At 46.1% G+C, this 27,558-nt stretch overlaps 1 protein-coding gene across 2 annotated transcripts in view; it reads right to left on the bottom strand.

Annotated features, from left to right (window-relative positions):
- HHAT (hedgehog acyltransferase) overlaps positions 1 to 27,558 on the bottom strand; it is a 262,535-nt gene that overhangs the window by 179,897 nt on the left and 55,080 nt on the right. For both annotated transcript variants that reach the window (XM_058669146.1, XM_004578676.4), the window contains exons 6-7: positions 24,902 to 25,117; positions 15,607 to 15,778 (exon numbers count right to left, since the gene is read on the bottom strand). In XM_058669146.1, coding sequence (XP_058525129.1) covers positions 15,607 to 15,778; positions 24,902 to 25,117 — 388 coding nt within the window. The remainder of the gene's footprint in view (positions 1 to 15,606; positions 15,779 to 24,901; positions 25,118 to 27,558) is intronic.

Raw genomic sequence — 27,558 nt, 5'->3', positions numbered from 1 at the left:
CTAGACAACCAGGGCTACACCTCAGGGCAAGACATGACTAAGCTTCCTGTGTGATGGGCATAGCACACTTCACATTTCCTATTGAACCACCCTTGCCCACCACCCTGTGTACACACACACACACACACACACACACACGGCTTTCTCTGTAACTCTTAGCATTTCAGCCCAGTAACAACAAGCTACTGCTATCTAAAGCCCAGCCTTCACATGAGAAACTCCAGTGCAGGCCCCGCCTTGCTGCTCATTCTCTACACCCCTCATGCACACCACAAACTCCTTGACCCACAAGGCAAAGAGATTAATGGGTTCTCCATTTGATGTGCTTCTCCCTGGACACTCCCTACACAAAAGCAGAACAAAACGCCTCTTTATCCTGCACTGGTGCACTCCCTACTGTTCAATTCCACAGCAGCTGCACAGAATCCTGCACAAGGAATACTTCGCCCTCACCCCCCAAAAAACGACATTCCATCCTCCACTCCGGGAAGAGTATCTATACTCGCCTAATCCCATCAGTTGTTCCTAGAACAGCAGGACTTCTTTTACAACCAATAAAAGGGGAAAAGGGGGATTTTTCAAAGTAAATAACAAAAATTAAATGAATGAGGGGAAAAAATCCATTACTTTTGGGTCCCAGGAGTGTGCGGAAGCCAAACCAGGCTGGCCTGTCAGGCTGCTGTGGGGAGATCAGGCCATGGACATCCTAGCCTCACTGACCTAGCCATACCCAGGAGTTTCTACCCTTCCTATGTGCTTTGCATGTGGAAGAGGCCATAACCCAGAAATGGCCAGTAAGAATAAAAGCAATTGGGCCCGGCAACGAGGCCTAGCGGCTAAAGTCCTCTCCTTGAATGTGCCAGGATCCCATATGGATGCTGGTTCTAATCCCGGCAGCTCCACTTCCCATCCAGCTCCCTGCCTGTGGCCTGGAAAAGCAGTCGAGGACAGCCTAAAGCCTTGGGACCCTGCACCCGCGTGGGAGACCCGGAGGAAGTTCCTGGCTCCTGGCTTCGGATCAGAGCAGCACCAACCATTGTGGTCACTTGGGGAGGGAATCATCAGACAGAAGATCTTTCTCTCTGTCTCTCTTCCTCTCTATATATATCTGACTTTGCAATAAAAATAAATAAATCTTTAAAAATTCTTTTAAAAATACAAGCAATTATGCCTTCCATGGGCTTCTGGGAAAGCCATTGTTCTTCCAGCAAAAGCAAAGAATGATTTGATAGTTTGTCTTCCCATGTTTTCCCTCCTAGGCTGCACAGATGACACCTAAGGGGAAGAGGCTGTCCTGAGACCACAATCCATGAATCGTCAAGCAGAAAGCTGAAAGGAACATGGAGGTCCTTGTAAGGAACTGCATCGAGGCTGATGGACTCATCGTCTCACCTCCTATGGGCAAGAGAAATAACCACGTAATGTGGTCTCCCCACCATGATGAGCCTTCAGTTACATGCAGCCTACCTAGAGGGTCAGAACAGACTGCTTCTACTCCTCACAGCCTTCCCTGGGGATGAATGACCAGGAGTTAGCAGGCATTCGTCACCATGACAGACAGACATGAACCAAAGAAGGATCAGGAACTTGGAGAGAGGAATGAGGCAAAGAGAAGCAGCTCTTCCTCTAGACATGAAATTAACACCACCAGTGAGATAAAATAACCTGATCCATGACAATGTAATTCTACAGAAGACCAATACTCAGAGAATAAAGGAGCTTTAAAGAATTAAAACTAGGAAAGTCCATTTTTTAGATTTCATTATTTTAAAAGTCAAAGTTCAGAAAGAGAAAGACCCTCCATTCACTGTTTTACCACTCAGATGTCCACAACAAGAAACATAGGGCCAGGCTGAAGCCAGGAGCTTCACCCAGGTCTGTCACAAAGGTGGCAGGGGCCCAAACACATGGGCATCTTCCACTGTTTTTCCAAGGCCATAACAGGGAGCTGGACTGCAAATGGAGCAGCCAGCACAGAAACTGGTGCCTATAGAGGACGCCACCATCAGCAGCAGTGTGACCCACCGCTCCGCAATGCTGGCCCCAAATGTTTTTAAAAGTATTAAGATGATATGATGTTATGTATAACATGTTATGTTATGTATGTTATATGTTGTGCATAAACTAAAATTGAAATGTCAATGAGGTGGTCACAGAAGGTGGTTAAGAACTCGCATTTATTTTTAACATATTGGTTACTCATTACTATGTCAATTAATTCCATAATGATGTAAATTTTTGCTGATGGTATGTTGGAGCTTTTAATTGATTGGGATGATACTCTGCTGGCTCTGTCTTCAAACCAGAGAGGGTATACCTAAGAAGCCGTTGAACTTGACTGGACAATAGATGCTGGACTCTATGTTTGGTATATGCTTGCAATGGGGGAATCTCAACTGAACTTGAACTGTGGTTATGCAACAAGGTGGAGGAATCCACCATGGTGGGAGGGTTTGGGGAGGGGTGGGGAGAATCCCAGTACCTATGAAACTGTGTCACATAATACAATGTAATTAATGAAAAAAAAAGTATTAAGAGACAGGTTGGAAAAGATAAATTTGGAAAAATATCCCCCCCCCCAAAATTTTTAAAACCTGGCAACATGTTTCATGTATCAGTTAAGCTGCCATTTGGGGTGCTCACATTCCACTTGGGGTGCCCAGTTATAGTTCTGCCTAGTCCTCTTCAAATCCAGCTTCCTGCTAATTCAACCCCTTGGAGACAGCGATGATGGTTCAAGTACATGGGTCCCAGCTACTCACATGGGCTACACAGACTCTGTTCTAGAATCCTGGCTTCAGCCTGAGTTAGCCTTGACTGTAATAGGATTGCGTGAGTGACGTAACAGATGGGAGATCTCAGTATACCTGTTTTTCAAATAAAATGAACATTTTTTGTAAAACATTGTTTTTATTTGAAAAGCAGAGCAGCAGAAAGACAGAGAGATGGTGGTCTTACAACCACTGATTCATTCTCCAAATGGCTACAACAGCTAAGGCTGGGACAGGCTGAAGCCAGGACCTCAGAATTCCATCCAGCTCTCCCATGTGCGTAGCAGAGCCCCAGGCACTTAGGCCATCATCTGGTGTCTTCTAGGATGCGTTGGTAGGAAGCTGGATTGGAGACAGAAGAAGTGCGACTCCCATCGGCACTCCAAAACGGGATGCAGGTTTAGCATGCAATGGTTTACCCCACAGCACCACAATGCCTACAATACCATGATACACTGAAATAGCGGACTGTTAAACTTTTGTTATTAAAGGACTATACTACTGTAATAACACAGGGGGAAAGGGGGAGAGGGTAAAATGGGGAGGAAGGAAAGGGAAGGATAGGGGAGAATCCTTATAACCATAAAACTGTAACATGCAAGATAATTTAAAAAACTGTTTTTAAAGAAAGAAAAACATACCTCGCCAAGATGAAAATCAGGACAGGAAAGCATTGACCATCATTCCCTCCAGGGGATCCGATAACCAAATGAAAGGCATCATAAAGAGAAAACTTACAGGGAGATATGAAGGTGAGAAACCCAGGAACAAAGGAATTCCAGAACACTATCCAGAATTGCAGAAATTTAATTTCTTTATTGTGAAAGTAACAACAGGACTCATGCATTCCACCTCTCTGCCTGCTTCCCTTCCTTCAGGGTTAATCCCAAGGGAATTCTGAGGAACATCTGTAAACCACCCTCCCTAGGAAACCCAGCCTTCAGCCCTTGAGGGAATGGTGTCTTGAATTCCAAGAAACGTGGTACAGATCGGTTGCTTCAAACTGCCATGGAGAGCTTACAGTGGAAGAAGAGACTATTACGCTCAAATTTCTACATCCTCAGCTCAGGGTGTAGACTAAAAATCAGGAACTATTTACAACTTTGTTTTGTTAAAAAAAAAAATGAATCAGTAAGTTTACTGGCTTAAAATGACTCCTCACTTTGCCCTGAAAATCAAACTCTTTCTGGAGCCTTCTCTTCCTAAAAACTGAAACTAGAGATGTAGCTAACTCAAGAAGATATCCTGCACCATTGAGCCTTAGGAACCATTGCTTCCCAACAGAAGCAGCATCTTCCCCTCCCCTTGTTTAATAGGCAAACCTGGTCTTGTGGGCAGATGCTTTTATTGAAGTCACTTGAGGGCATTATTGTGCAAGAAAAACCAATTCTCTTCCCTCCTACTAACTGTCTGGAAATGGACCCACAGCATACCCCCAAGAGACCAACTTCGAGGCTTTCACTCAAAGAAATGCGAGGCTTCACCATCAGGCTTTGAGGAAAAATCTCAGTAATACGTGTAGGAACGGATTCCAAGAATCCCAAATGGAGAAAGAAAAAAAAAGTGTCAGAGTGGCTGGAAGGAGTGATATGGGGGCATCTACTGGCAATCCAGGATTCCAGACGTCAGCTGCAGCAGCTGGAAGAGGCGGTATGTTGTGAGTCACAGGATTCCAGACGTCAGCTGCAGCAGCTGGAAGAGGCGGTATGTTGTGAGTCAGGACACCCAGGCACCATAGTTCCCCATCCATATGAGACCGAGTTGCCAGAAATTCCTTGGGATGTTGTTTAAAAAAAAGTAACAAGATGATTCCACAGGATAACAATGTCTCAGCATATTTATCCTATAGTATCTACTAACCCACCTCAACACTATGTCCCCCAAGAGTAAAGATGACACTCCTTTCACCAAGACTTTGAAAAACATCTATGAAGTAAGCACAGATACAATAGATAAGGTCGCCAAGACTCTCCATGTCAACACAGAAAACAAATCCCTTATACGATAAAGATGAAATCGTGGCACCTAGCCCCAAGACCGGTGGGCACAGTTCCCCAGGAACTGCATAGCTAGCCTAATAACCAGAACACCCCATCAGGGTAAAAGCTTTGCGTGAAGGGTAAGGTTCCTAAACTTTAAGGAGATGGGAACTGAAGTTGCTTAGTGTAGACCAGTTCCTGTGCTTCTGTCTCCATTTCCATATCCAAAATGTAGGTGTATCAATAGTGATTAAACTGCCACCTCTACTCAGAGGGTTGTGAGAACTTCAAAGGCCAATCATGCAAAACTCTTAGAGCCATGTGTTTGCAATGACCAGGTATTCAGTATATGATAGATATCAATACTATGACTATGATTATTATTACATGAGAAGTGGAACTATGTCCAGTGTTTGGTAAACAGGGCATAACTGAGGGTACTACAATCATTACAATCCTGTCCCGAACTCCGAGACCTGAGTCAAGCCAAGATCTAGAGCCCCTTGACTAACAGGAGAGCCAAGTACCCACAGAAACAAAATCATAAATAAGTTCATAGAACCTGGAAAATGAGAATTCTAAGTGTATCAGATGCCTTAATAAGAGGAATAAACCAGAAACTTAAAATACACAGAAACTATCTAAGAATATAAGATCTGAAGAAGCGACACACTAGTCCACCTTGCGCTGCTGTCAGGTTGATAGCACTGAATCCCTTCCATTTGGGAGGCGTCAGAAACACAGCCTCACTCTGGATGTGGCCTTGGCTTTCCACACCTACCTTGTCTGTGCCAGCATCACCACCATCCATGGAATCGCAGTCAGTTACTGTCATGTTATCATGTGTATCATCGCTCCTGTTCGAGGCACTCACACAGTAACAAATGGAGGAACACAATGGGCAACGCCCATTAGATTCACTGCTCTTATCATCTAGAAATACCAGTCCCCACAGGATAGTCTACCAGTGGTACCAGTAAGGCCCCATTTGAAAGACATCCTCTTGTGATGCTGGGATGACAGCCCTCAGAAGGTATAATGTGCTGTAAACCAACAAACTCATATTGTACTATTATCTCATTTAAGTATGCGAGGTACCCAAGGAGTGAGAGCAGTACTTCTCACTATGACACCTCCCAACCCACTCCTGAAATGTCTTTTTTTATTCCTCAACTGTAATTGGCTTCCTTGGAGGTCTTAGCACCTTGCAAAGAAACATATCCACCAAAGGACAAAACGGCGATGTAGCACATTCAAGCTCAGCCCTATTGGGCTGGCTCGGCAAAAAAAAGTAGGTGAGCAAGCAAATGAGGGCTCCAGGGAATATTAACCATTTAGGCAAAAGGGAAACTTCTTTTTACCTGACAGAGGAAAGGAGTACCACTGGAGCCCATAGGATCTTGTCAAGGGCTGGAAAACCAGAGACTGCAGCAGTTGAAAATGTGTAAGACAACGAAGGCTTTACAACCCCTCAGGAATAAAGATGTGATCCACACTACCAAGTTGAGACCACCAAGTAGCAAAAGGGTTAACTGAAGGTGAGGAAGGCAGAAAGAAAACCAGAATGATGGAGAATGAAGGGAACAACTCCCTGATCAGACAAAACACAACTCCAAGCTTTCATTCACACATTCCTGTTCTTGCCATCCTTGCACCTCACTAAGATAAAGTGCACTAGTGGTAATCAGCTCTACATATGAATCCATAGACAGGGAACACTAACACTAGATTCGTACTAACTCAGGGAAGCATGGGTACCCCTAGCCAGTCTGAACCTAGCCACGGTTTTATCCTGGAGTTCCTCCTCCTGGGGAAAGCAGCCGTGGATGCTCTCAGCAGTTTGAGGAGCAGCTATGTATCTTCTTGAAGAAGTCAGTTTGCGGTATAATCCCTGAGTGTAAGAACTGATAAGGTCTCCTGGCTTTCAGTTAAATCTTGAATTCAGCAAACAGGACAGGGGTTGCTCAGTATTCTCTTACAGAAAGTTCCTGCATATGAACAGAATTCGACCTCCTGCAGTCCTTCCAGAATCTGGCTTATACTCCTGCCAAATGAGCCAAACATCAACCACGACCAATGTCAATCATGACTATATGAAAGACTCTCTGGTGCCCTCCTAGCCTCATTCCAACTTAATACATGGAGCACTTCTTGAAACCTTCACAAAACCATTCACTTTTTTCATCATAAATATTCCTCCTCACTCATTGCTGGCTCCTCTTTGCCTGCCTGCCTCTTACAGGTCAGAATCCTCACAAGTTCTGGCCCTCCAGGTAAGTCAGGGGCATGGCCTCCAAGGAGGCAGGGTAACCCCCCCAAAGATGGTAGGACCCTGGTGTAGGCAACACCCATGGTGCCCACGCCTGACTGTCTACTCAGCACTGCAGACACACACCTTCCTGGAGCCTGGCCTCCACCTGTAGCACTAAGCCTTACTGGAAATTGAAGTATATGGTTAAAAATAATCATCCTGAAAGAGTTAAAAAAGATATATAAATGGAAAGAAAATCTTATTTTGACATCTGCAGGTGAGGATTAAAGGGAATGGAAGAAACCCAAATGTCATCCAGTTGCCATGGAGCTCCTAATGCCCAGTTACAATGAGAAGCACTGCAGCACAGAGGGACAGCTGGGCCCCACCGCTTTCCCTTCCACCTGGAGGGGAGTTAGCACCTCCCACAGAACTCATGACTATCCCCATCGCCTGATGAACTGTGCCAAACAAGCCCCAAAGAAAACCACCTCTGTTTACATCCTTGGCATCTTTCTAGTGAGCCCCACCTGGAATGATAATGTAAGAGGCACGATCACCCCTTGACACCTTCTGCAAGTTCCTGGCTCTATTATCCCCTTGAATACCTGCTCACTCACCAAATGACACACCTGTGATGCCATTCTTCCCCTGAGCCTGCCCCAGAAATGTTACATGCTTCTACTGTGAACACTAAGAAAAACAGACACATGGCTGGCAACAGCGACTCCCCCAAAGCAGCTCTCAACCTCCAAGGGAGTGTCCTGAGCCAGGGCCTCAATTCCAGCCAGGGTGGAGAGTCACCCAGTCCCAAGATGTGTCAAGATGGAAGCTCAGGTGTGATTCAGAGAGGCACCTTTTGCTCTGTAGGAACTGTTGCTTAAACTCAACCGCAGCTTCAAAACACAGGGATGTTGCACTTTCCTCTTTCAAATATTTAAAACTTTAAAATCATGTATGTAATTATGTTTAACTTGTTTGGAAACATAAACTTGAAAATACAGTCAGCCTGTGTGTCTCATATGGGTGCCAGTTCATATCCTGGCTGCTCCACTTCCCATTCCAGCTCCCTGCTTGTGGCCTAGGAAAACAGTAAAGGACAGCAAAAAGCCTCGGGACCCTGCATCCAGGCTCAAACCAGCTCAGCTCACCTCCTGGCTTCATATCAGCTCAGCTGCAGCCATAGCTGCCACTTGAGGGGGTGAGCCAGCAGACTGAAGATCTTTGTCTTTCTTTTTGTGTATATGCCTTTCCAATAAAAATAAATATTAAAAAAGACCCTAACCATTCATTAGAAATATCGGGAACGGGGGAAGCTACCTCTGTACTGAATGTGTCCAAACTTTGTTATGACTCTCTATGCAACACAGTCTAATATCTATTTACATAGGATTTACATCAAATCAGGCATTGTAAGCCATCCAGGAAGGGTTTCACATATATGGGAGGATTGTCCAGGCTCTATGTAAGTTCTGTGCTGATTCATAAGACTTGAGCACTTAAAATCGTGGTGTCATAGGAATTCCCAGAACACCTTATATATATAAGAGGTATATATGTGGGGACAAATGCACAGGAAAAGAACTACAGAGCAAAGTCTTGCAAACATACAAAAAAGTGACAAAGAGAAGTTAAAGAAATAAAGATATCATAATAATTGATCAACTGAAAACACAAAAGCAAATCCAAAACTGGGAAACAAATTAGTCTCATCAACTATCCAATCAGGAACATGAGCACACATTTTCAAAGGAACCATTTCCAAAGGCTTTTCAGTCAAGTATCTGCTTACTTGGCTGTTCTAAAAGTAAAAAGAACAGAAAGGATTTCTTAGCTGCCATCCAGTGGTTTTGTTTTTTAGCTGTAATATTGAGAAAAATAATTGCGAAACTTAGGAATAATGTAAAACAGAATATGAGCATGTCTTTAAGACTAAGATTTTCACTGATAACAGAAAATGGGAACAAATATATATTCAAAACTATTAAGAAGGAACAGTGATAGTAAGTTCGATTTTTAAATCTCCTTTGGAACCCATGTTTTACCAAAGTGTATTTCCTGGGTCTGTGCATGAACAGGCCCACAGACAACAGCACCTCTGTGGTGATGGGCACGGCCAAGCCTCAGCCCCTGAACACAACTCCCCAGGTGCAACAGGGATTGACTGATTCCAGTTCTGACTGGGGAAAACATAAGGTAGGTGTTAGGCATATCTTAGTCCCAGAAAGCAAGAAACCATTGAATCAAAAATACAATCATGTTGAAAGAACACAGAAGCTGACTTCATCACTTTTTGCATAAAAAACTACAATCAAAGGATATGAGACCATTTTATGCTTCCAGTGCACAGAAGCACTTCACAATTTCTTACTCCAAAAAAAATATGTAGACAGAAGCTATGTCACCTGTGCCTGGCCTTTTGAGATGAAAGTGTATTCAAGCCCAATTTGTAATAAAAAAAAAATGTTTACAGAAGAAGGCCAGCTACCAAATGAAGATATAGTAACAGATTTAGGGAGCCAACGCCCTGTATAATAGGCTAACCCTATGCCTGAGGTGCCGGTGTCCCACATGGGTGCTGGTTCGTGTCCCAGATGCTCTGCTTCCAATCCAGCTCCCTGCTTTTGGGAGCTGGACCATGCTTATGTCTTAACATCTGCTCTCTCCAGCACCTGCCCCTGCTGCTGTGGTACAACCTACTGCAGGCCCTAACCAAAGGGCAAACTGAGGGAGCTGCCCAGTCCTGGACTTTCAGCAGTGCAAACCATGAGCTAAATAAACCTCTGTTCTTAATACATTCCCTGGTAGACTTGGGGATTTTGCTGCAGCAACAGGAAATGAACTAACAGAAGGCTATTCACACAGCACTGAAGCAACACTCTTGTTAACTACAAAGGAATAAATGTACAGTTAGAAGGGAAAGATCTGGCAGTCACCACCTCCTGTAAGCAAGGAGACCAGCAGGGACAGCTGACATTACACGCATCTCACAAAAGCAATATGAGGTATACAGAATCCTGCGAGAAGCAATTCTCCAAAATTATTTTAGTTGTACTAAACCAAGCTTTATCTAGACTTAAATTTCAGTCTATAGAAAACTGAAGTGGGGGGTGCACTGTGGTAAAGGTTCAAGTCCTGGCTGCTTCACTTCTGATCCAGCCCCTTGGCTAATGCACCTGGAAAAGCAACAGAAAACGGACCTAGTACTTGGGCCTCTGCCACTCATACAGGACACCCCGATGGAGCTCCTAGCTTTAGCCTGGTTCAGCTCTGTAGCCATTTGGGGAGTGAACCAGCAACGGCAGAGTTCTCTCAGTCTCTCTCCATCCTCCTGATCTCTATCTTTCAAATAAATGTACATTTAAACAAAGTGAAAACAGAAGGACAGATTTAAGAATAATAGTAAAAAAAAATTGTAGTAAAACTTTTATATCAGAGAAAGCATATATTTCTCCTTTTGTGATTGGCTTATTTCACCGAGCATGAGTCAGCTTTCATGTAAAACTCCGGATAAACATATAAATAGGCATATACATATATTCTCATAGCTGAACTGTATAATGGAGCCTAGCATACAAAGAAGTGAAGATACATTGTAGTGTGTATGTCTACTCCTGAGTAAAAGGAAGACTCCCAATGAAACTATTAAACATACCTTGGCAATAGGATACTAGACTTTCTACCATTGCCTATATTTATAATGCCATGATCTACTTGAAGAGCAGAATGTTGGACTTGTAACTGTTGCTGAAGGACTATACTATTTCAATAATAAAGGGGAAAGCAGTGGAGAGGGGCTGGAAAGTGTAGAAGAGGTGGAGAAGGGAATCCCTATACTTGGAAAATATAAATTTCAAAAATAAATTTCCAAAACAATAAATTTCAAAAAGAAAAGTAGAACCCTAACCCTAATAAATATTCTTTAAAATAAAAATAATTTTAAAAGGAAATTAACAAAAAGTAATTAAAATCCAAATATAAGTGCAGCAGGGGTTCGTTCTACAACACATCTGTACTCTTTATAAAGTCAGTGACATTTTCAAAAATGGGTTAACAATTCTAGACGGAAGACAACTAAAGAGACATAAAATCCAGGTGGGCACTGTGGTGCAATGTATTAAGCTACCACACTGAATGTCCTTTTCCCACACGGGAGTGCCAGCCAGTGTAAGTCCCAGCTACTTCCCTTCTGATTCGGTGTCCTGCTAACACATCTCCAGAGGCAGCAAGTAACGGCCCAAGTGCTTGAGCCCCTGTAACTTTGTGGTAGACTCGGATGGAGTCCTGAGCTCCTGGTTTCAGTATGGCCCACATCCTCACTGTTTAGAACATCTGAGGGCTGAACTAGTAATTGGAAGACAATTCTATTTCTTTGTTCTGAGTTTTGGTGTAGGAGAAATATATTTTTAAGAGTCTACAATAAAATGACTAATTTGACAATATTCTGGGAAGACAAAATAGCTTGAAAACTTATTTTAGAGCCATTTGAAGAAATGTGAAGATACCTAGAAATATTAGATTTGGAATACCTTCAAACTTGCAAGATGTTTGAAACTTTTCCATAAGACCATGGAAAAAGACGAAGCACACAATATCATCTATGAGATACTGCAGCTTTAAATAACTTTTACCCCACAAAACTTAACTTTTAGTTGACAAGAAACATAGGACATGAGAATATGCTAAATGTCATCGCGAGGAGCCAGATGGCACAGCATCCTGCAAGACAACTGGCCTCATCCTGTAAGACAGCTCCCTCCAACAAGCCGGTGCCATGAAAAGGGACGATGCTAAGTTAAGACCATCTTGAGGGATGAAACAAACAGAGAGAATGCATGGTTCCAGCTTGTATATTGGCTTGGCCAATCCACTAGAAAGGCTATTCGGGGTCGACCAGCAACATAGGATTATCATCTAGGTATCAAATTTCAGGAACATGGAAGTGTAGAGATTACTAACAGAAATAAATTCCAGGTTGTACAACTACACATACCCACAAGGACATCTGTGCACAACTTCTGATAACATGCATTCACATGACCTCTTGTATGCATGGATTTTAATTTTATTGTACCAAAACAAGCTTATGTCTTATTTTCATCTTGCACAGATTCTTGTGTAATACTCTTGTATAATATAAGCTCATTTGGGGAAAACCATAAATGGGCATAAGGAGAACTGTAGGGATAAAATGCCCATATATAAATCACACTTATCTTGGGGCAAATGGAAAGGCAATATTCCATTTTTAAAGCAGTGATGACCTATTTTTTTATTTTCTACCATAAAAATGCACATAACAAATTTTTAATCATTAAAAACCTTATGAAAAAAACGGAACAGAGAGTATCTTTATGACCTCGGGGTAGGAAAGTACAAACCCTAAGCAACCATGTATAAATATACCTACATTAACAGAAAATCTACATACAAAAATGTAACATTACAAAACATTAAAAATCAAACCACAAATCAAAGGTATTAATATTTGCCACAGGGGCTGCTGCTGTGGCACAACAGACTAAGCTGCCGCCTGCAGCACTGGAATCTCATATGGGCTCATGTCCCAGCTGCTCCACTTCTGATCCAGCTCCCTGCTAATACACAGAGACAGCAGCTGAAGATGACTCTAGTGTTTAGGCCCCTTCACTTACGTGACAGACTCAGATGAAGCTGCTGGCTCCTGGATCTGCCCTGGCCCAGCCCTGACTGTTGCAGACATTTGGGGAATAAACGGATGGAAGATCTCTGCCTCCAAGCCTTCCTGTCTCTAAAACTTTTTCAAATAAATTTTCAGATAAAATTTCAGCAACACAGAAACAAACATGGTAATAAAAAGTAAATAATCCTATGATTCAATAAGAAACACAATTCCAGTAGAATAAGCAAAAGTTATCTACATTTAGATCCCATTGATACATCAATGTTCTATAAACCTGTGAAAAGATGTTCAAACTTATTAGTAACTGGCAAGATCAAGTTCGTATCATGATACACAGCTCAGACCCACTACATTTTCAAAACTGAAAACCACCACCAGATGCTGATAAGCATTTCAAGCCAAAAGCTCACACAGTGCCAAGCAGAGCAGGAACGGTTTCAACCAACTTAAGCAATCCCTTGGCATTACCTTGTAAATCCGAACATGGGTGCTGACCATAATGCAGCAACTATCTGTAGATACTCAAGTGTGTATCAGGGCAGTGTTACACAAACTCCAGATGGTGACTCACCCAACTTGGTGACATCCACTCAGCATTTACCAATAAAATAACATGGAAGAGAAAAAGCTACCAGAGAGTACACTGCCAGCAGATTTAAGTAACTACACACACACAGAGAGAGCTGCATTTTTTTTTCTGTGCTGAATCATTTGTCAAAAACTTTGAAGTAACTGGTTTATGGGAAAACCTGCACATCAGCTTCGGAAATCTCACAGAAATGGCATTCCGTGAAGCAGCAACACCCTGAAGAAAAGGTGCATGCAGGACGAAGACACAGGACATGGGGGTGCACTGGAACACCATCCCGAAGTGCCAACACGCAGGTCACAGCTACATGGATCAACAGACTTCATCAGCACAATAAGAAAAAACATCAAAGCTCGAGAACATATATGAACCCACTATATGAAGACGTCTTAACTACGTATATTCGAATTCAACTGTGATAAAAGTACAATGAGAAAGAACAGAATCATACCATCTGAATAGGGCTATCTTTGCAGAGAAGGTTAGAAGGCTGCTGGGATTGGGTACCAATGAAGGTTTCAGGAATTATGGTCAGCTCTTAAACTGAGTGGGGGCTGAGGGGCGGGGGAATCACTGGCGATGGATTGCTGATCACATCTCAGAGTCACCAAGTTTACCAACCCTTAGAGCTGATCTTGCATGTAACAGTCATACAACTTCTACTGCTTAAGCCGCAAGTTGAATTGTGTCTTCCACTTCTCCAAGCTAAAAATAGTGGAAAACTAAGACATCCGCTAACCTGGATGTGGTGCAAACCATGATCCGATTCTGCAAAAGCTGTCAGGTAATCTTCTGTTTGTCTCGTCATGAAACCTTACAGTATTAGTCACCCCCACCACTCAAAGCCAAACAGTTGTTTAGAAGAGATCATCCTTAATGCAGCTCAGCACTTTTGCTTTTTGATCCTGAAAGTCTTCTGGCTCAGAACATTTTGAGTAGCATGTGAGATACCAACTTAAAGGGGATCGGCAAACCATCACCCAGATGAAGGGCTGGGCTTGTACTCCAACCCTTGCAGGGAACAGCTCAACAGCCAGCCGACTGCACATTTCCCACTAAAGCCGCAGGCTGGAGGTCAGGTCAGGCAAGGCTGCATCCAGCCACTGAGAAGGATATAGCAGGTTCTCAAACAACAGAGAACCCCAAAGACAGGGAGCAGGGCTTGGCCTCTGCAGGTTTGGCCACAGGGATCAAGGGCAATGGCTTCTCCATAGCCAAATCCTACACTGGCAGGCATTCCCTGTTGAGGAAATGAGATTTCCTCCCACTCTCATGGGCAGATAGGGAAAAGGAGAGAAGAAATGGGGGTCCCCAGAGGGAGATACACAGACGCACATCCATGCATTCTGTGTGCCCCTTTCTCAGCTGCACCCTTGGTGTGCATTGCCTTACTTCATTCTCAAAGCAGCTCTGCAAAGCCTGCTCTCGCTTTACACATGAACAATTGCAACAAGCCACCAAAGTCCCTCACTCTGGGTGGGTGGAGCTGGGATTTAAACTGATACCTGTCTGAAGCCACAGCTCATTTTCTGCCCTTTATGCCTTGGGCAAAAGGAAAAAGGAAGACTGCAGGAAAACTCAAGCTTGAAGTATTAGAATGGACCAAGGACGAAGCCTCTACAATCAAGTGCAGTACTGGCCACACCAAGGAAGGAGAGGGCTAAGCTCAGAATTCAAGCACAAGGAGGGATGGTCACCACCCCTGTGCTCCCAGACCACACAATACAGCCACTGGGGCTGGCGTTGTGGTGTCGCAAAATAAGCAGCCACCTGTAGTGCTGGTATCCCAGACAGGCTCCAGTTCAAGACCTGGCTGTTCTGGTGCAGCTCCTTGCTAAGGCACCTGGGAAAGCAGAGGAGAAAGGTCCAAGTGCTTGGGCCCCTGTGCCCACACAGGAGACCTGGAAAAAGCTCAAACTCCTGGCTTCAGCCTGGCACAGTGCCAGTCATGTGGCCCTCTGGGGAGTGAACCCGCAGATAGATGACCTATCTACTTCTCTCTCTCTCTCCCTCTCTCTCTATCTCACGCATGCGCTTGTTTGCTCGCTCTCTTGCTTGTTCTCTCTCCTCTCTATGTGCAGAGGACTAAGGAGAAAGTGCTTCTGTACCTTCTCTCTGCAACTCTGTCTTTCAAATCAATCAATCAATCAATCAATCAATCAATCAATCTTCTTAAAACAAAAGGCAGTCTTCAAGTCTTTACCTCCATCAAACACACCAGCTCCTTTCCTGGACCCAAGAGGATCAAGGCTTTCCAAGGCAGGGGACTGAGGTGTGCTCCAGCTAACGATGTCCCTATCCCCTACCCAGCCCACCCCACCACTCTGATGCTCACTGCTTACTTCCACAATTACCTAAGGTCCAGCAGGAGACGGTCTCCAGGAGAGGGATGCTGCTGTAGATAGCGTGCATGTACATGAGGTGAGCCATCAGCTCAGCCAGCACCCACCAGCACAGGAGGCGGCCCAGGCCCCAGGCCAGGACACCGAGGCTGGTCTTCCGCAAGCCAAGCTCTTGCTGCTGCATCTGCAGTGGAAATACAGGAAGTCATGCGATTGCATCTTCCAACAGTCCCCTGGACAGCATTCTTAATACACCTTGCACCGATGTTATGGCCCTACCTACTAACACAGCTGCGGTCTGATTTCCCTCGGGAACTCTCCATGGGCTTGAGTGAAAAACCACCATCTGACCTTGGACATGGCCCGAGAACAGACCAAGCCCAGAAGCTCACTACTGCCGGGAATAACAGACACTTTCAACACAAAGCAAAGTCCACACAAAAGCAAGTGTCTTGATTAGCAAGCCATCTAGTGTAACAGCATTGATTCCAGAGTCCAACAAAAGCACCATCAAATTCTAGCATAAAACACTTGGCTGAGTGATCCTGAGCAAGTCATTAGATCTCTCCCAATCTGTAAATCCCACCAGAGTTACAGATAGACAGAGAGAATATCTTCCATCCATTGATTCACTCCCTAAGTGGCCAGAATGGCCAGATCTGAGCTGATCTGAAGCCAGGCACTTCTTCTGGGTCTCCCTCAAGAGTACAGGGACCCAAGGACTTGGGCTGTTCTTCCCTGCTGTTCCAGGCCACAACCAAGGAACAGCATCAGACGTGGAGCAGCCAGGGCACAAACTAGTACCCACATGAGATGTCAGTGCAAGAAGGTGGAGGATGAGCCTATTGAGCCACAGCACTGGCCCCAACAGCAAAAAATTTTACAATGACCCAATATGATTAAGTGCATGACACTCAGTATCTGGTCCATCACTGGCAAACTGGAAGATAGTCTCTGATCATTGCCTTCCTGGTATGTGTATCATTCCTTCCTCTTGGCATCCCGTACTACCAGTAACAGGGCAGCAACAGGAGTCAGTTCAGAGCCAAGCATCAAAAGGAAGCCAGGGGGTGTTTCCATCACTCATGGGTGCAGATAGCAACCCCTGAGAATAAATGGAGTCCATAGGAGCACCACAGACAAAGCAAAGTTCTACCCAAACTGCCAGAGTCTGTGGCCTCACCCCACCACTGGCTGTTTAAGGATGCACAGTAACTTAAAACATACAGATTCTATAATTCACAAACATGCTGTGAAAGAAGGCATAGATGTGATTTCAATCCTACACCACCAAACAGAAAAATACTATTTTCTGGATCGTACAAGGACAAGATTTGATTAGACTCCAAGCGAACGCTGAGGTGAAGCTGAATCTACAAACCTTCACTGGCAAAGGAAATGGCGTGGCTTAGTTTTTATTAATTGAAACTCACAACAGTAAAGCCAACTTCTTAGGAAAAGATTCCTGCTTCACCCCTGCAGTGTGAGAAGAGTGAGTGCCCTGCTATGAGCAGCTGCCAGGCTGACAAGTGCTGGGCAGCTTGGTGGCATCACAGCCAGTAACACAAATGCCTTTCCCTTCTGCCCTCTGCATCATTCACTCCCGTTATCTCTGCGAGCTCATGCAGACACTTGAACCCCAGAGTCTTATGTTAATAGGTAATGGGTTGGGCCCGGCGGCGTGGCCTAGCGGCTAAAGTCCTCGCCTTGAACGCCCTGGGATCCCATATGGGCGCCGGTTCTAATCCCGGCAGCTCCACTTCCCATCCAGCTCCCTGCTTGTGGCCTGGGAAAGCAGTCGAGGACGGCCCAATGCATTGGGACACTGCACCCACGTGGGAGACCTGGAAGAGGTTCCTGGTTCCCGGCTTCGGATCGGCGCGCACCGGCCCTTTGCGGCTCACTTGGGGAGTGAAACATTGGATGGAAGATCTTCCTCTCTGTCTCTCCTCCTCTGTGTATATCCGGCTTTCCAATAATAATAATAAAATCTTTAACAAAAAATAGGTAATGGGTTAATGGCTGACGCATTAAAAATGACACTTGGTGCTTGAAGGTGGAAATTTTGGGAGACTGTTGGATGCAGCGCCTAAAGGGGGAAGCCCCAGGACCCAATCAGGCTGCATTACAAGGAGTAACCACTAGGAGGAGAGTGGAAGCATGCACTCTGGGTACCTCTCCCTTCCACCCACCCATCCTCCAGCCTCGCCCAAGCCTGCACCCACAGGGCTCCACACTCCCAGACTGGGACTTTCCAGGCTGTCAGCTGCAGTCTTCCTTCCTAAACGGCTCCTCCTGGGTATCTTCTTTAAACGACAAGAAGCTAACACCAGCACGTATGCACAGAAGAGCTCCTTGGGTGCATTTTTTTTTAATTATTTATTATTTAACTTCAGTAATTACATTGTATTATATGACACAGTTACATAGATACTTGGGTTCTCCCACCCCTTCCCAAACCCTCCCACCATGGTGGATTCCTCCACCTTGTTGCATAACCACAGCTCAAGTTCAGTTGGGTGCATTTTTAAATGTGGAATGGGAAATAACAACAGGAACCTTCTCTTTCCGAAGTTTACCTCTATGCAACTCAGGGAGCTATCTTACCCAGCAAGGCTGAGCAACACTGCCAGGAAACATCATGACTGCTTGGAAAAACACATCTGGCAGTTTTGAAAAAGGTAGTATAGCTTGGGGAGGGGTCTCTGAAAAGGAGGATTGGACCTGTTCCAACCACAGCCAGCTGCAAGGGCAGCTGTACAACAATGGCAACACACATCCCTTTCTCAGCATGCACGCTGAACTGTCATTTGAATCTTCACCCCAAGCATACATGCTCACTCTGAACAAGCCTACACAGTCTGTAGCAGAGGATCTATCAGCGAGAGGGTCGCAAAATCCTCAGTGCAGGAACACCTGCCAAGCAGAACACTTATGTCTGTGTCGCTGAGATGTGGAGAGACAAAAAGAAATGAACTTACATGCCTAACAGCAGGGGACTGGTTAAATGCATCGAGTGTACTTCAGTGTAGTCATGAGATCTACATGCAATGTGCAAAAAGCACTGACAAGTTGGAAAAACACACAAAAACATCAGAGTGATCTTTGATGATGAGATTTGGGTTATTTGACGATTGAAAGGAATTTTTTTAACAGCATTTATTAGTTATGTGACAAAGGTATATACGAGACAGCTCTTCCATCCATTGGTTCATTCCTCCCAAACGACAGCTGGGTGTGGGCCAGGCCACAGCCAGGAGCTCTATCCGGCTCTCCCATAGGGTGGCAGGATCACAAGCACTGGCAACATCATCTGCCCCCCAAAAGCATCAACGGGAAGCTGGATCAGAACCGAGATGGAACTCAATCCCAAACGACAGGAAATGTGGGTGTCCCAAGCAGTGGCTGAACCTCCTGTGCCTCAACATCTACTCCTCAAATGGATTTTGTGGTTGGGGAACATAACCTTTCCATGCTGTGAAATCTGTGGCCCCCTCTGCAGGGCGGCGGATGCACTCATGGCACCTGTTTGCACATCCTCCTCCAAGGTGCCTGGATCAGGACTTCCACCAGGAAGCCCAGCACCCTCTACAGGCAAGAATTCATCTCTACACTAACCTAATTCCTATGTCTCCTCACCTCACCACCCCACTCTTCACTGTTCCTATGATACATTCACTCCCTCTCTGTTCACACGCATGTTCTTTCCAGTTCTCTGAAGTCAACTCTTGATGACCCAAACACCATCAGCCAATAAGGAAACAAGGATGAATGCAGGGCTACAGTCTACACATCCATGTCCACCTGCATTTCCATGTTGAAATCCTAACTCCTGGGGCAACCATGCTTGAAAGGGGCCTCTGCGAGGTGATTGGTCCCAGAGGCAGAGCCTCAGGCCTGGGATTAGTGCCCTTGTAGAAGGGACCTCAGAGTCAGCCAGTTCCTGCCGCCGTGGGGAACACAGTGAGAAGGCCCTGGCCTGCGAGCCAGGGGGTGGGTCCTCACCAGCTCTGGAGCTTCTGGTTCCCAACTCACCCTGCAGAACTGGAGGCAGAGTGTGTTGTTCACAAGCCTCTCGGAAAGTGGCATCGTGTCTGAGCAGCCCAAGAAGGGACTACAACACACACACACTCCCCAATTCATCTGTGGTGAACACACAAGTTCACATCCAGACAACTGTCAAGATCAAGGCAGCCAGAGACCCCAGAATCCTTCCAGTTCAGCAGCTGGCCTTTCATTCATGTCCAGACTGTTGGAAAGCAGCAGGTTGGCTGAATGAGATAAAGGCCTCAGAACAGTGTTAACAGAAGATAAGCAGCATACGCCTGAACATCTCATTTCTAAACAGGCAACCTTGCATGTAACCGGCAGGCCAGTGGCCAGGAATCTACCCTAGGCTGCTCCACACCACGCCCCACTGACATCTGAGGCCTCAAGCATTCCTGGTGTGTTGCCCTTGCAGACTGGAGGGCAGCAACCCCTGCTACACAATGGGTGCCCCTGGTCACCTCCCAGCTCCCTGCATCCACATGGCAGGGTCAGGTCAGAGGTCCCCAGGGTCTTTTTAAGACATGTACCGTCCGAAATGATGCAAACAGTTGTCATCAAAAAGAACAACCAGGCAGCTCACTGGCTTCCTGAAACAACTACTTTCTGCAGCCCAAGCCTCACTTGCCACACGTACCACGACATCATCAGGTGTCACCACAGGACCACAAGGGCCTGACTCTTCACAGGATTCCCTGCCTGATGCTACATGAGAAATGCACACATTGTAACCACACAGATCAAGAAAGCAATGCAATGTCTCGTCCTATTCCCATCTGTCCAAACCCAGGCGAAGCCCTCATCTGCCTTTCCACAGCGTGTGTGATTATGACAGTTCACTTACACCTTCATACTCCCTGACTCCCTTTTCTTTAAAACGATCTGCACATCCCTGGTCCTGTGGACGGGGCCAGAAGAACAGAGAGGCCACACTCAGCTCTCCTGGCAAGGCGGGCCACTCTCTCCCACATGTGAAGTATTTTATTTGAGATGTTCCACAGAGAGGGGATTGTCAACCTTAAGGCCATCGGAAACTACCAGCAGAGGAAGTTCAGACTCCACTAAACAAAGTCACATTAACTCATCTGCAAAGTGCATTTGAAAACACATCACATTTTAAAATCTCATTTCATGCAAATTGCATAAAAAGAAATGGCGAAGTCTTTTTCTCTCAAAGATGCTCTGAGGACCAGAGATGAAAAGTCCTTTCTCCTCACCCACTAATGATGCGGATGCTTAAGTGCACCTACAGAGCCTCACCCACAGCCAATCACTCAGCAGCTCCAGCTCTGCCACTAACTTCCCGCTTCTCTTGGCTTGGGCTAGGTGCCTCATAACAGTACAGGGTGATTTTTCCTATCCCATTGTCAAAGACTACAGCCCTAATCCTAGCAAATGATCCCCTTATCAGGCCCCCGCTGTGCCTCCCCCGCCCAGGTGACCCAGGCCAAAGCAGGCTGACCCCACACAGCGGAGAATCCCACCCAGCAGGTGGGATCTGCAGTCAGGGCTGCCGGCCCCAGGCTGCCATCTGCAGCCCTGCATGCCCAGCAGGCCACACACCCTCCACTCACTCCTGTTACACTGGTCAGTGTGCCCAGACTTGTGTCTTCATTGCCTCACATACTCTGCTTTCTGATAAGTTTGCTTTCCCTCTATTTTCCCATCTGTGAAGGGGGAATCGCTCTGTCTCTTTGGTGGCGCTGTGGGGATTAAACAAGTTAGACCATGGCCATCTGGTTCAGAGCAAGCTCTCAGAATTTTGACTCACAATTAGCATGATTCTTGGAGCTCTCCAGAACCATAGCCAACCCAAGCCCTACAAAGAACTCCCGGAGTGCAGGACTGCTCCCAGAGCTTGCGCACCTCACTCAGGAGCTGGCCCACGCCTCTGTACCTGCACCCGCCACCTGGGTCTCTCACCAAGCACACGGAACCAGCACTCTGGCCTCTTCTGAGAGCACACTCCAGAACACCCTGCTATTGTGCCCACCATACTGGACTTCTAGGGTCTCAGTCTGGGCTGAACTCTACCCTAGAATTGCTGAATGCTCTCGGCCAACAAGAGTAAACAAGCAGCAATATTGCTGTGTCAAGTCCCATTACCATTAAATCATTTAATTCATTCTCACATCCTTGGGGAGCGGGTATCATTAGTCTGCTCATTTGACTGATACAGAAACTGAGACATAAATTTTGCAAGGAACTTGGCAAAAGCTCCCACGGGGCCAGACAGCAGGGAAGTTGGGCTCCACAGCCTTTGCATTTAGTCCCCACGCCAAATTCCCTGCATGAGCCCTGGCTCAGGACACAGCCCCACCACCCATCACTCCTGAGCTCTCTGTCCTCCCCACACCAGCTTGCATGGACAAGTCAATGCGTTCCGGGCAAGGCAGGGCCACCCAGGCTCTCAGCCACATAAGTAATCCCACCTTGCCCTGCCCCTGAACCTGTGGATTCTTGCCTCACCCAGCTCAGGAACACAGGTAGAAAACACACACACCTACCTGGAATCTATGCTAACACCCTAAATGTCATTAGGAACCAGCCTAGAGGGTAAGGCATTTGGTCCAGCATATAGGACTCTGGTGAAGACAACTACATCCTGCAGTAGAGCGCTTAGATTCAATTCCCAGCTCCTACCTCCACTTGTTAGCAATGCAGACCCTTGGCGGCAGACCCAGACTGTTTGCTGCTCCCGGCTTTGGCCAGGCCTATTTCAGGTCATTGCAGTCGTTTGGGGGTAGTGAACCAGCAGAGAGAGGGGAACACACATATCCTAACAGCATTCAAGTTAAGGAATAAGAGTCCTTTTGAAATGTCTGTGTATGCATGATTAATGTATACAAATGCCCCCTATAATGTGGGAATGTACACGCTAAAATTACAAGATGCACCTCATCTTGTCATTTTATTATCGGGATTTTGTAGATCCCCAATGGGACTATGCTTTTCTAGCCTAGGTTGGTTTCCATCACAGGGCTCTGCTGCCCCCTGGTGGTGCAGCGTCAATCTCCAGCTCTGAGCTGCCTTCAAGCATTATCCAGACAGTCCCACAGCAAACGTGAATTTCACTACCAATCCTTGCAGCCAAAGGCACCACAAGGATTCACCCACTCAGCTCCATCATAGCCAGCTTTGCTGATCAGCTCTTCCAGCCCTTCCCTTCCTGCCTCCTCAAAAGAACTTTTTCACTAGAGTAGAGCTGCTTCTTGCCTCACCCTCCCCTCTTAAACTCTTGCCTATCGAGGCAACCACCCCCTGAGTGTTGTGGGGACTTTCTGGATTTCTCTGCCCTGCAGCCAAACTGAACAGTCTTTCTTTTCTAAACTGACATTTCTATGAATATTTTCAGACCATAGAGAAAGATTATTAATTGCCTTTCCAAGTTCCTTGTAGTCTTTAATTGCTACCACTTTGGAAGGGGGTTTAAAAAGAGAGGTGAGACAAACGTGGGACCCAGAGTCTCGAACCCTGGCCCCCACTAGAAGCCCATTTTCTTTCTCAGACTGAGACTTAGGAAGATAAGAGATCTTGGCTGAGAATCTAGGTGACCAGTCATCTCAGAGCCATCTTGACCATGTGGATCAATACACGACGCTACACATGGGAGGCCTCCGACAGTTCTGCTAGCCCTACACAGCACCAGGTGAAGGGCAGAAGCTGTGACGCTGCAGGTTGAGCCAGTGCCTGAAGCACCAACATCCAGCGTGGATGCCGACTCGAGTTCTGGCTGCTCCACTTCTGATCCCACTCCCTGCCAATGCACCTGCACCATGGCCCAAGTGCTTGGGCCCCTACATCCACACAGAAGATCTGGAAGAAACTCTTGGCTTTGGCCTTGCCCAATCCCAGTTGTTGTATCCATCTGGGGAGTGAACCAGTAGACGGAAGATCTGTCTCTGATTTTTAAATAAATGCCAAAAAAAAAGTGGGAGATGAGAACTTTTTAAAAAAATCATTGTTGCATCATAACAAAATATAAATCCTACGTGGCAAATCCCCTCCGGATGAGAAAGCTGGGGAAAGAATTTGTTCCTCCCTAATAGATTTCTTCATTTTCTGAGAACTGTTATCTGTCCTCGGGAACAGGAGATGGATGCTTCATGTCTAAAAGTTCTTGGCTGCCAAATCGAGAAGAGTTCAATACTTACAACAGCTATAGGACTGTAAAGAGTGTACCCCGCTCCCAGCCCACTCTGACTTAGAAGTTCACCTGCCACCACAAAGCCACCCCTGCCTCTAACAACCATTCCACAGGCAGACCTGGAATTACTCCAGGACAAAAGCGTGACCCCTATGGAGCCCGAAGGGAGATCCGGGAAACCAGACACCAACAAACAGCTGCCCAGCACAGCCATAAGCTACACGCTTTCCCTGGCAACTTTAGAGTCTTAAGCTAATGTTACAATGCAAAAGCATTCTGAATCCAATACATGACTGTGGTGTCTTTTAGACAAAAGAAAATTTCTAGAATGTTCCTAGTCTTCTAAGGCACAGCATTCAGATTATTCCCCAGAAATGTGCAACACTGGCCTGGCCCTGCCCTCTGAATGCTTCCATATGCAGGCGCGTGTGTGTGTGCACATGTGTGAATCCACGTGTGTATGTGTAGTAAGTTCTAAACAGTGAAAATGTCAAATGGGGGAGACAGAAGCAGCTTTCAGATGAGGATGCTATCCGCAGAAGGCCAGCAGGGGCCTAAAACCACATCCCTCCTCAGCCAGGCCACCCAAGCACTCCCCGGCTCACAAAAAGACTGGCTCCCAAGCAGCAGCACGGAGAGCTTGTCTGCCTCCTTCTGCAGCGAGCACCATCACAATCACATTCTCCCCAGGGACCTCACTGCAGTGGCCACAGACTTCCAAGTCCCTTGCTATGCCCTGGTCTTGTCCCCTGCTTCCAGCAAGCCCACTGAGAACCAGAGTGCAGGGACCACTAGCGCTCACACAAGGGCATCCTTCAAAAACACATGCTTATGCGTATTATGAAAAATCCATGCATAGATTTGGAAAAGTCTTGCCTCAAACTAAACTTACCTCTCAATTCCATTTTCCATGAACTCTGGGAAGTCTGCTCATCCACAAGACAGACTAACTGACTGTGGAGCCTGATCTCCCCAAACTATTTCAAAAGCTCAAGGTGGCAAATCCTTTTACATCTGCAGGTGCACTGGAACACACAGACCCAAGATCCCAAAGGCACACTGCAACAAGGACAGACGCTGAACTGATGGGACGCCCCGCCCAGCCCACTTTACCTGTGCAGTGAACTCTGGGAAGCTGAGGATGGGCCCGTTGTGGAAGACTGGGTAGTAAAAGACATAGGCCAGCATCCAGGGAAAGGAGTAGGCAGCCCGGGCCGCGGGCAGCTGCTGCCAGCAGAACTCAAGGCTGAAGCTGGTGTAGTAGAGGCAGCGGACCGTGAGCGTGAACTGCAGCAAGTAGTACTCGTTCTCCGTCTTGTACCACCTTCTCTGCAAAGCCAGAAGAGAACAACCTTTGAGCCGCAAGAAGTAGGATAGTTCAATCCTAACACAGGTGCTGGCCCACCTGGGCAGCCCTGGAGAGGGACTGTGTACCTGGTGTACACCACAAAGGGAGTCAAGAATCAATGAGTATTAGTAAGTCCCACTGGTAATCAAATCAAGCGACTAACGAGCAGCAGGAAAACAGCATCTCCAACCTCATCAACTTAGCACTAGGCCTGATGGCAGCAAAATGAAGGTCTTTCTGGATGCACTTCTATCAGTGTACCCAGGGGACAACACGGAGCTTGGCTATGACCAATGGATACTCCGGCAGCTCCTATAACGAATCGAACGACAAACAGACCCTTACAAAAGTCGCCTGGGATTTCTGCCTCCAAAGTATTTTTCTTTTTGCCCTTCTGTTATTAAGTCAGCTCCATGTGAGTTGGGTATTCTTGGCCAAACTTTAGAGACAAACGATACGGTCCCTGTTCTGGGTGACAGGTGTACAAAACTGTGGCGACAATGTGGCTCAAGACAAGAAACAGCAAACGTGGATGCCCGGGGCAACAGCAGGAAATGAGGGTAAGACGCCAAGCCTGGACAGAGTAAAATGGCAGATTTATAACCCTTTATGTTGTTACAGTTTCCACGTTTTCATCAACAGGTATGTATTTTATTGCAAGAAAGAAGCAATTTGTGAAAATACATACATAGTACACAAGTAGGAAATTCAATACATGCAAGTCTTTGCAGACTGTAACACACAGAAAATGCAATCACCACAGAGTTTTTACTCACATCCAGGAGGGTGACAGCGACAGCCACTGAGAAGAGGGCATTCAGACAAGGAAATCACTTAGGCAAGCCCAAACTGCTCTGGGGACATCTGTTCCCCTGCTATGGCATCTTTCAAGCTACCAAAAATTCACTCATGTCAAATACTATCCACCACAAACACCGCAACCTTGAAGAAATTATAAAATGCGCTTAGATTCTGTTTGATGCACCTGTCAGCTTCCCAAAACTTCAGGTGTGGATTTATTTTATTTTTATGGCAAAGTCACATCTAGGGACACTTTGCGGACAGGACTGCCTGGCTAATGGCTCTTGGAGGTTAGGTGTGTTTGGCTCAGAGAGCTGCTAATCTACAGATTCTTTTAAGCCAGGATTTTGACATCTGTGCTGAAAGCATCCAGTTCCCTGGTGAGAAGATGGAAAAAAAACAACCTAACAATAGCAGGCATGCCAGAACTTTCACAGTCTTATAATGGCCACACCATCACTGAACACAGCCCAACTCTTTTAAACCCTTGAAGGAGCAGCAGCTGCAACATCCTTTTTCCAAATGTGGAAAAGGAGGTTCCGAGGTTAAATGGCTGCTTCCAGCTTCAAAAGCAGAAGAGACAGCGAACAGCAAAGAACAGAAACTGGTCACCCGACTCCTCCTTCCCATCAAACCAATCCTAAGAGTGGCCACGCAAGCCAATGAATGAATGAAAATGAATGGCATCATGGCCACACCTAGGACATCTGTGCCCCTATCGGAGAACATGGCTTGGAGTCCTGGCTCTTCTTGAACGCTGCTCCCTGCTAACACATCCCGGAAGGCAGCAATCAATGGTCACTCACGTCCAAGGCCCAGACTGGGTTCCAGGCCTCTGGCTTTCATATGGCCCAGCCCCAAATCCTGCAGGCATTTAAGGAATAAACCAAGGGATGGCACATGTGTCTCTCTGCCTTCCAAGTGAAAATAAAGTTTCATACTAAAATAAAGACTAGAGTTCTATCCTGACAGTGAAGAAAAAGGCATCAGAAATGTCACAAGGTCGTCTGTGCATGGGAGGTTAATAGAATGATAATCAGAAGAGTCACAGAAACCGGAGCTCAGTGTCAGAGCCCACTCGGCCAGCGGCTTTCACCAATGGACACAGAAGTCACGGGCGTCATGAGGAGCTTCGTGAGATATTTCACCTGTTAGGTAAACTCCCTAGCCCAACTAAATAGAGATTTCATTTGAGCAAAGAATAACAAAGCAAAACAGAACCTGATGGGCCAATTAGGAAGGCCTGGTAACTACAGCCAACGATGCAGACACACAACTTACAAAAAAACAGAGATGAGCACTAGAAAGCAGTGTAATTGGTGACCAATTGGTCAACCAGTCCCTGAACCACCTGCTTTCCTGATTAACTATTCACAGATGGCTCTTCATTGGTTCCAGGGCCCCTAACAACCAGCCAAAGCTCAGACACTGTGACTCAGGTTGATATTGTCTTGCTGCGATGGGCCCAGTCCAAGTCCACGGCTTCCCACAGACTCTTCTTTAACAACCCACCCTTTCCTCCAACTCCACATGATCTCCACAGATACTACGACTCCACCAGAGGTCCTGGAGAGCGTTCTGTCCTCCAGTGTGTGGACATGTGGCCCTTCCTCTCAGACTT

The sequence above is a fragment of the Ochotona princeps genome, chromosome 10 (assembly GCF_030435755.1).
Source record: "Ochotona princeps isolate mOchPri1 chromosome 10, mOchPri1.hap1, whole genome shotgun sequence".
Lineage (NCBI taxonomy): Eukaryota > Metazoa > Chordata > Mammalia > Lagomorpha > Ochotonidae > Ochotona > Ochotona princeps.
Note: the sequence above shows the minus strand (reverse complement) of the source record. Positions and strands in the feature narration are given on the sequence as shown.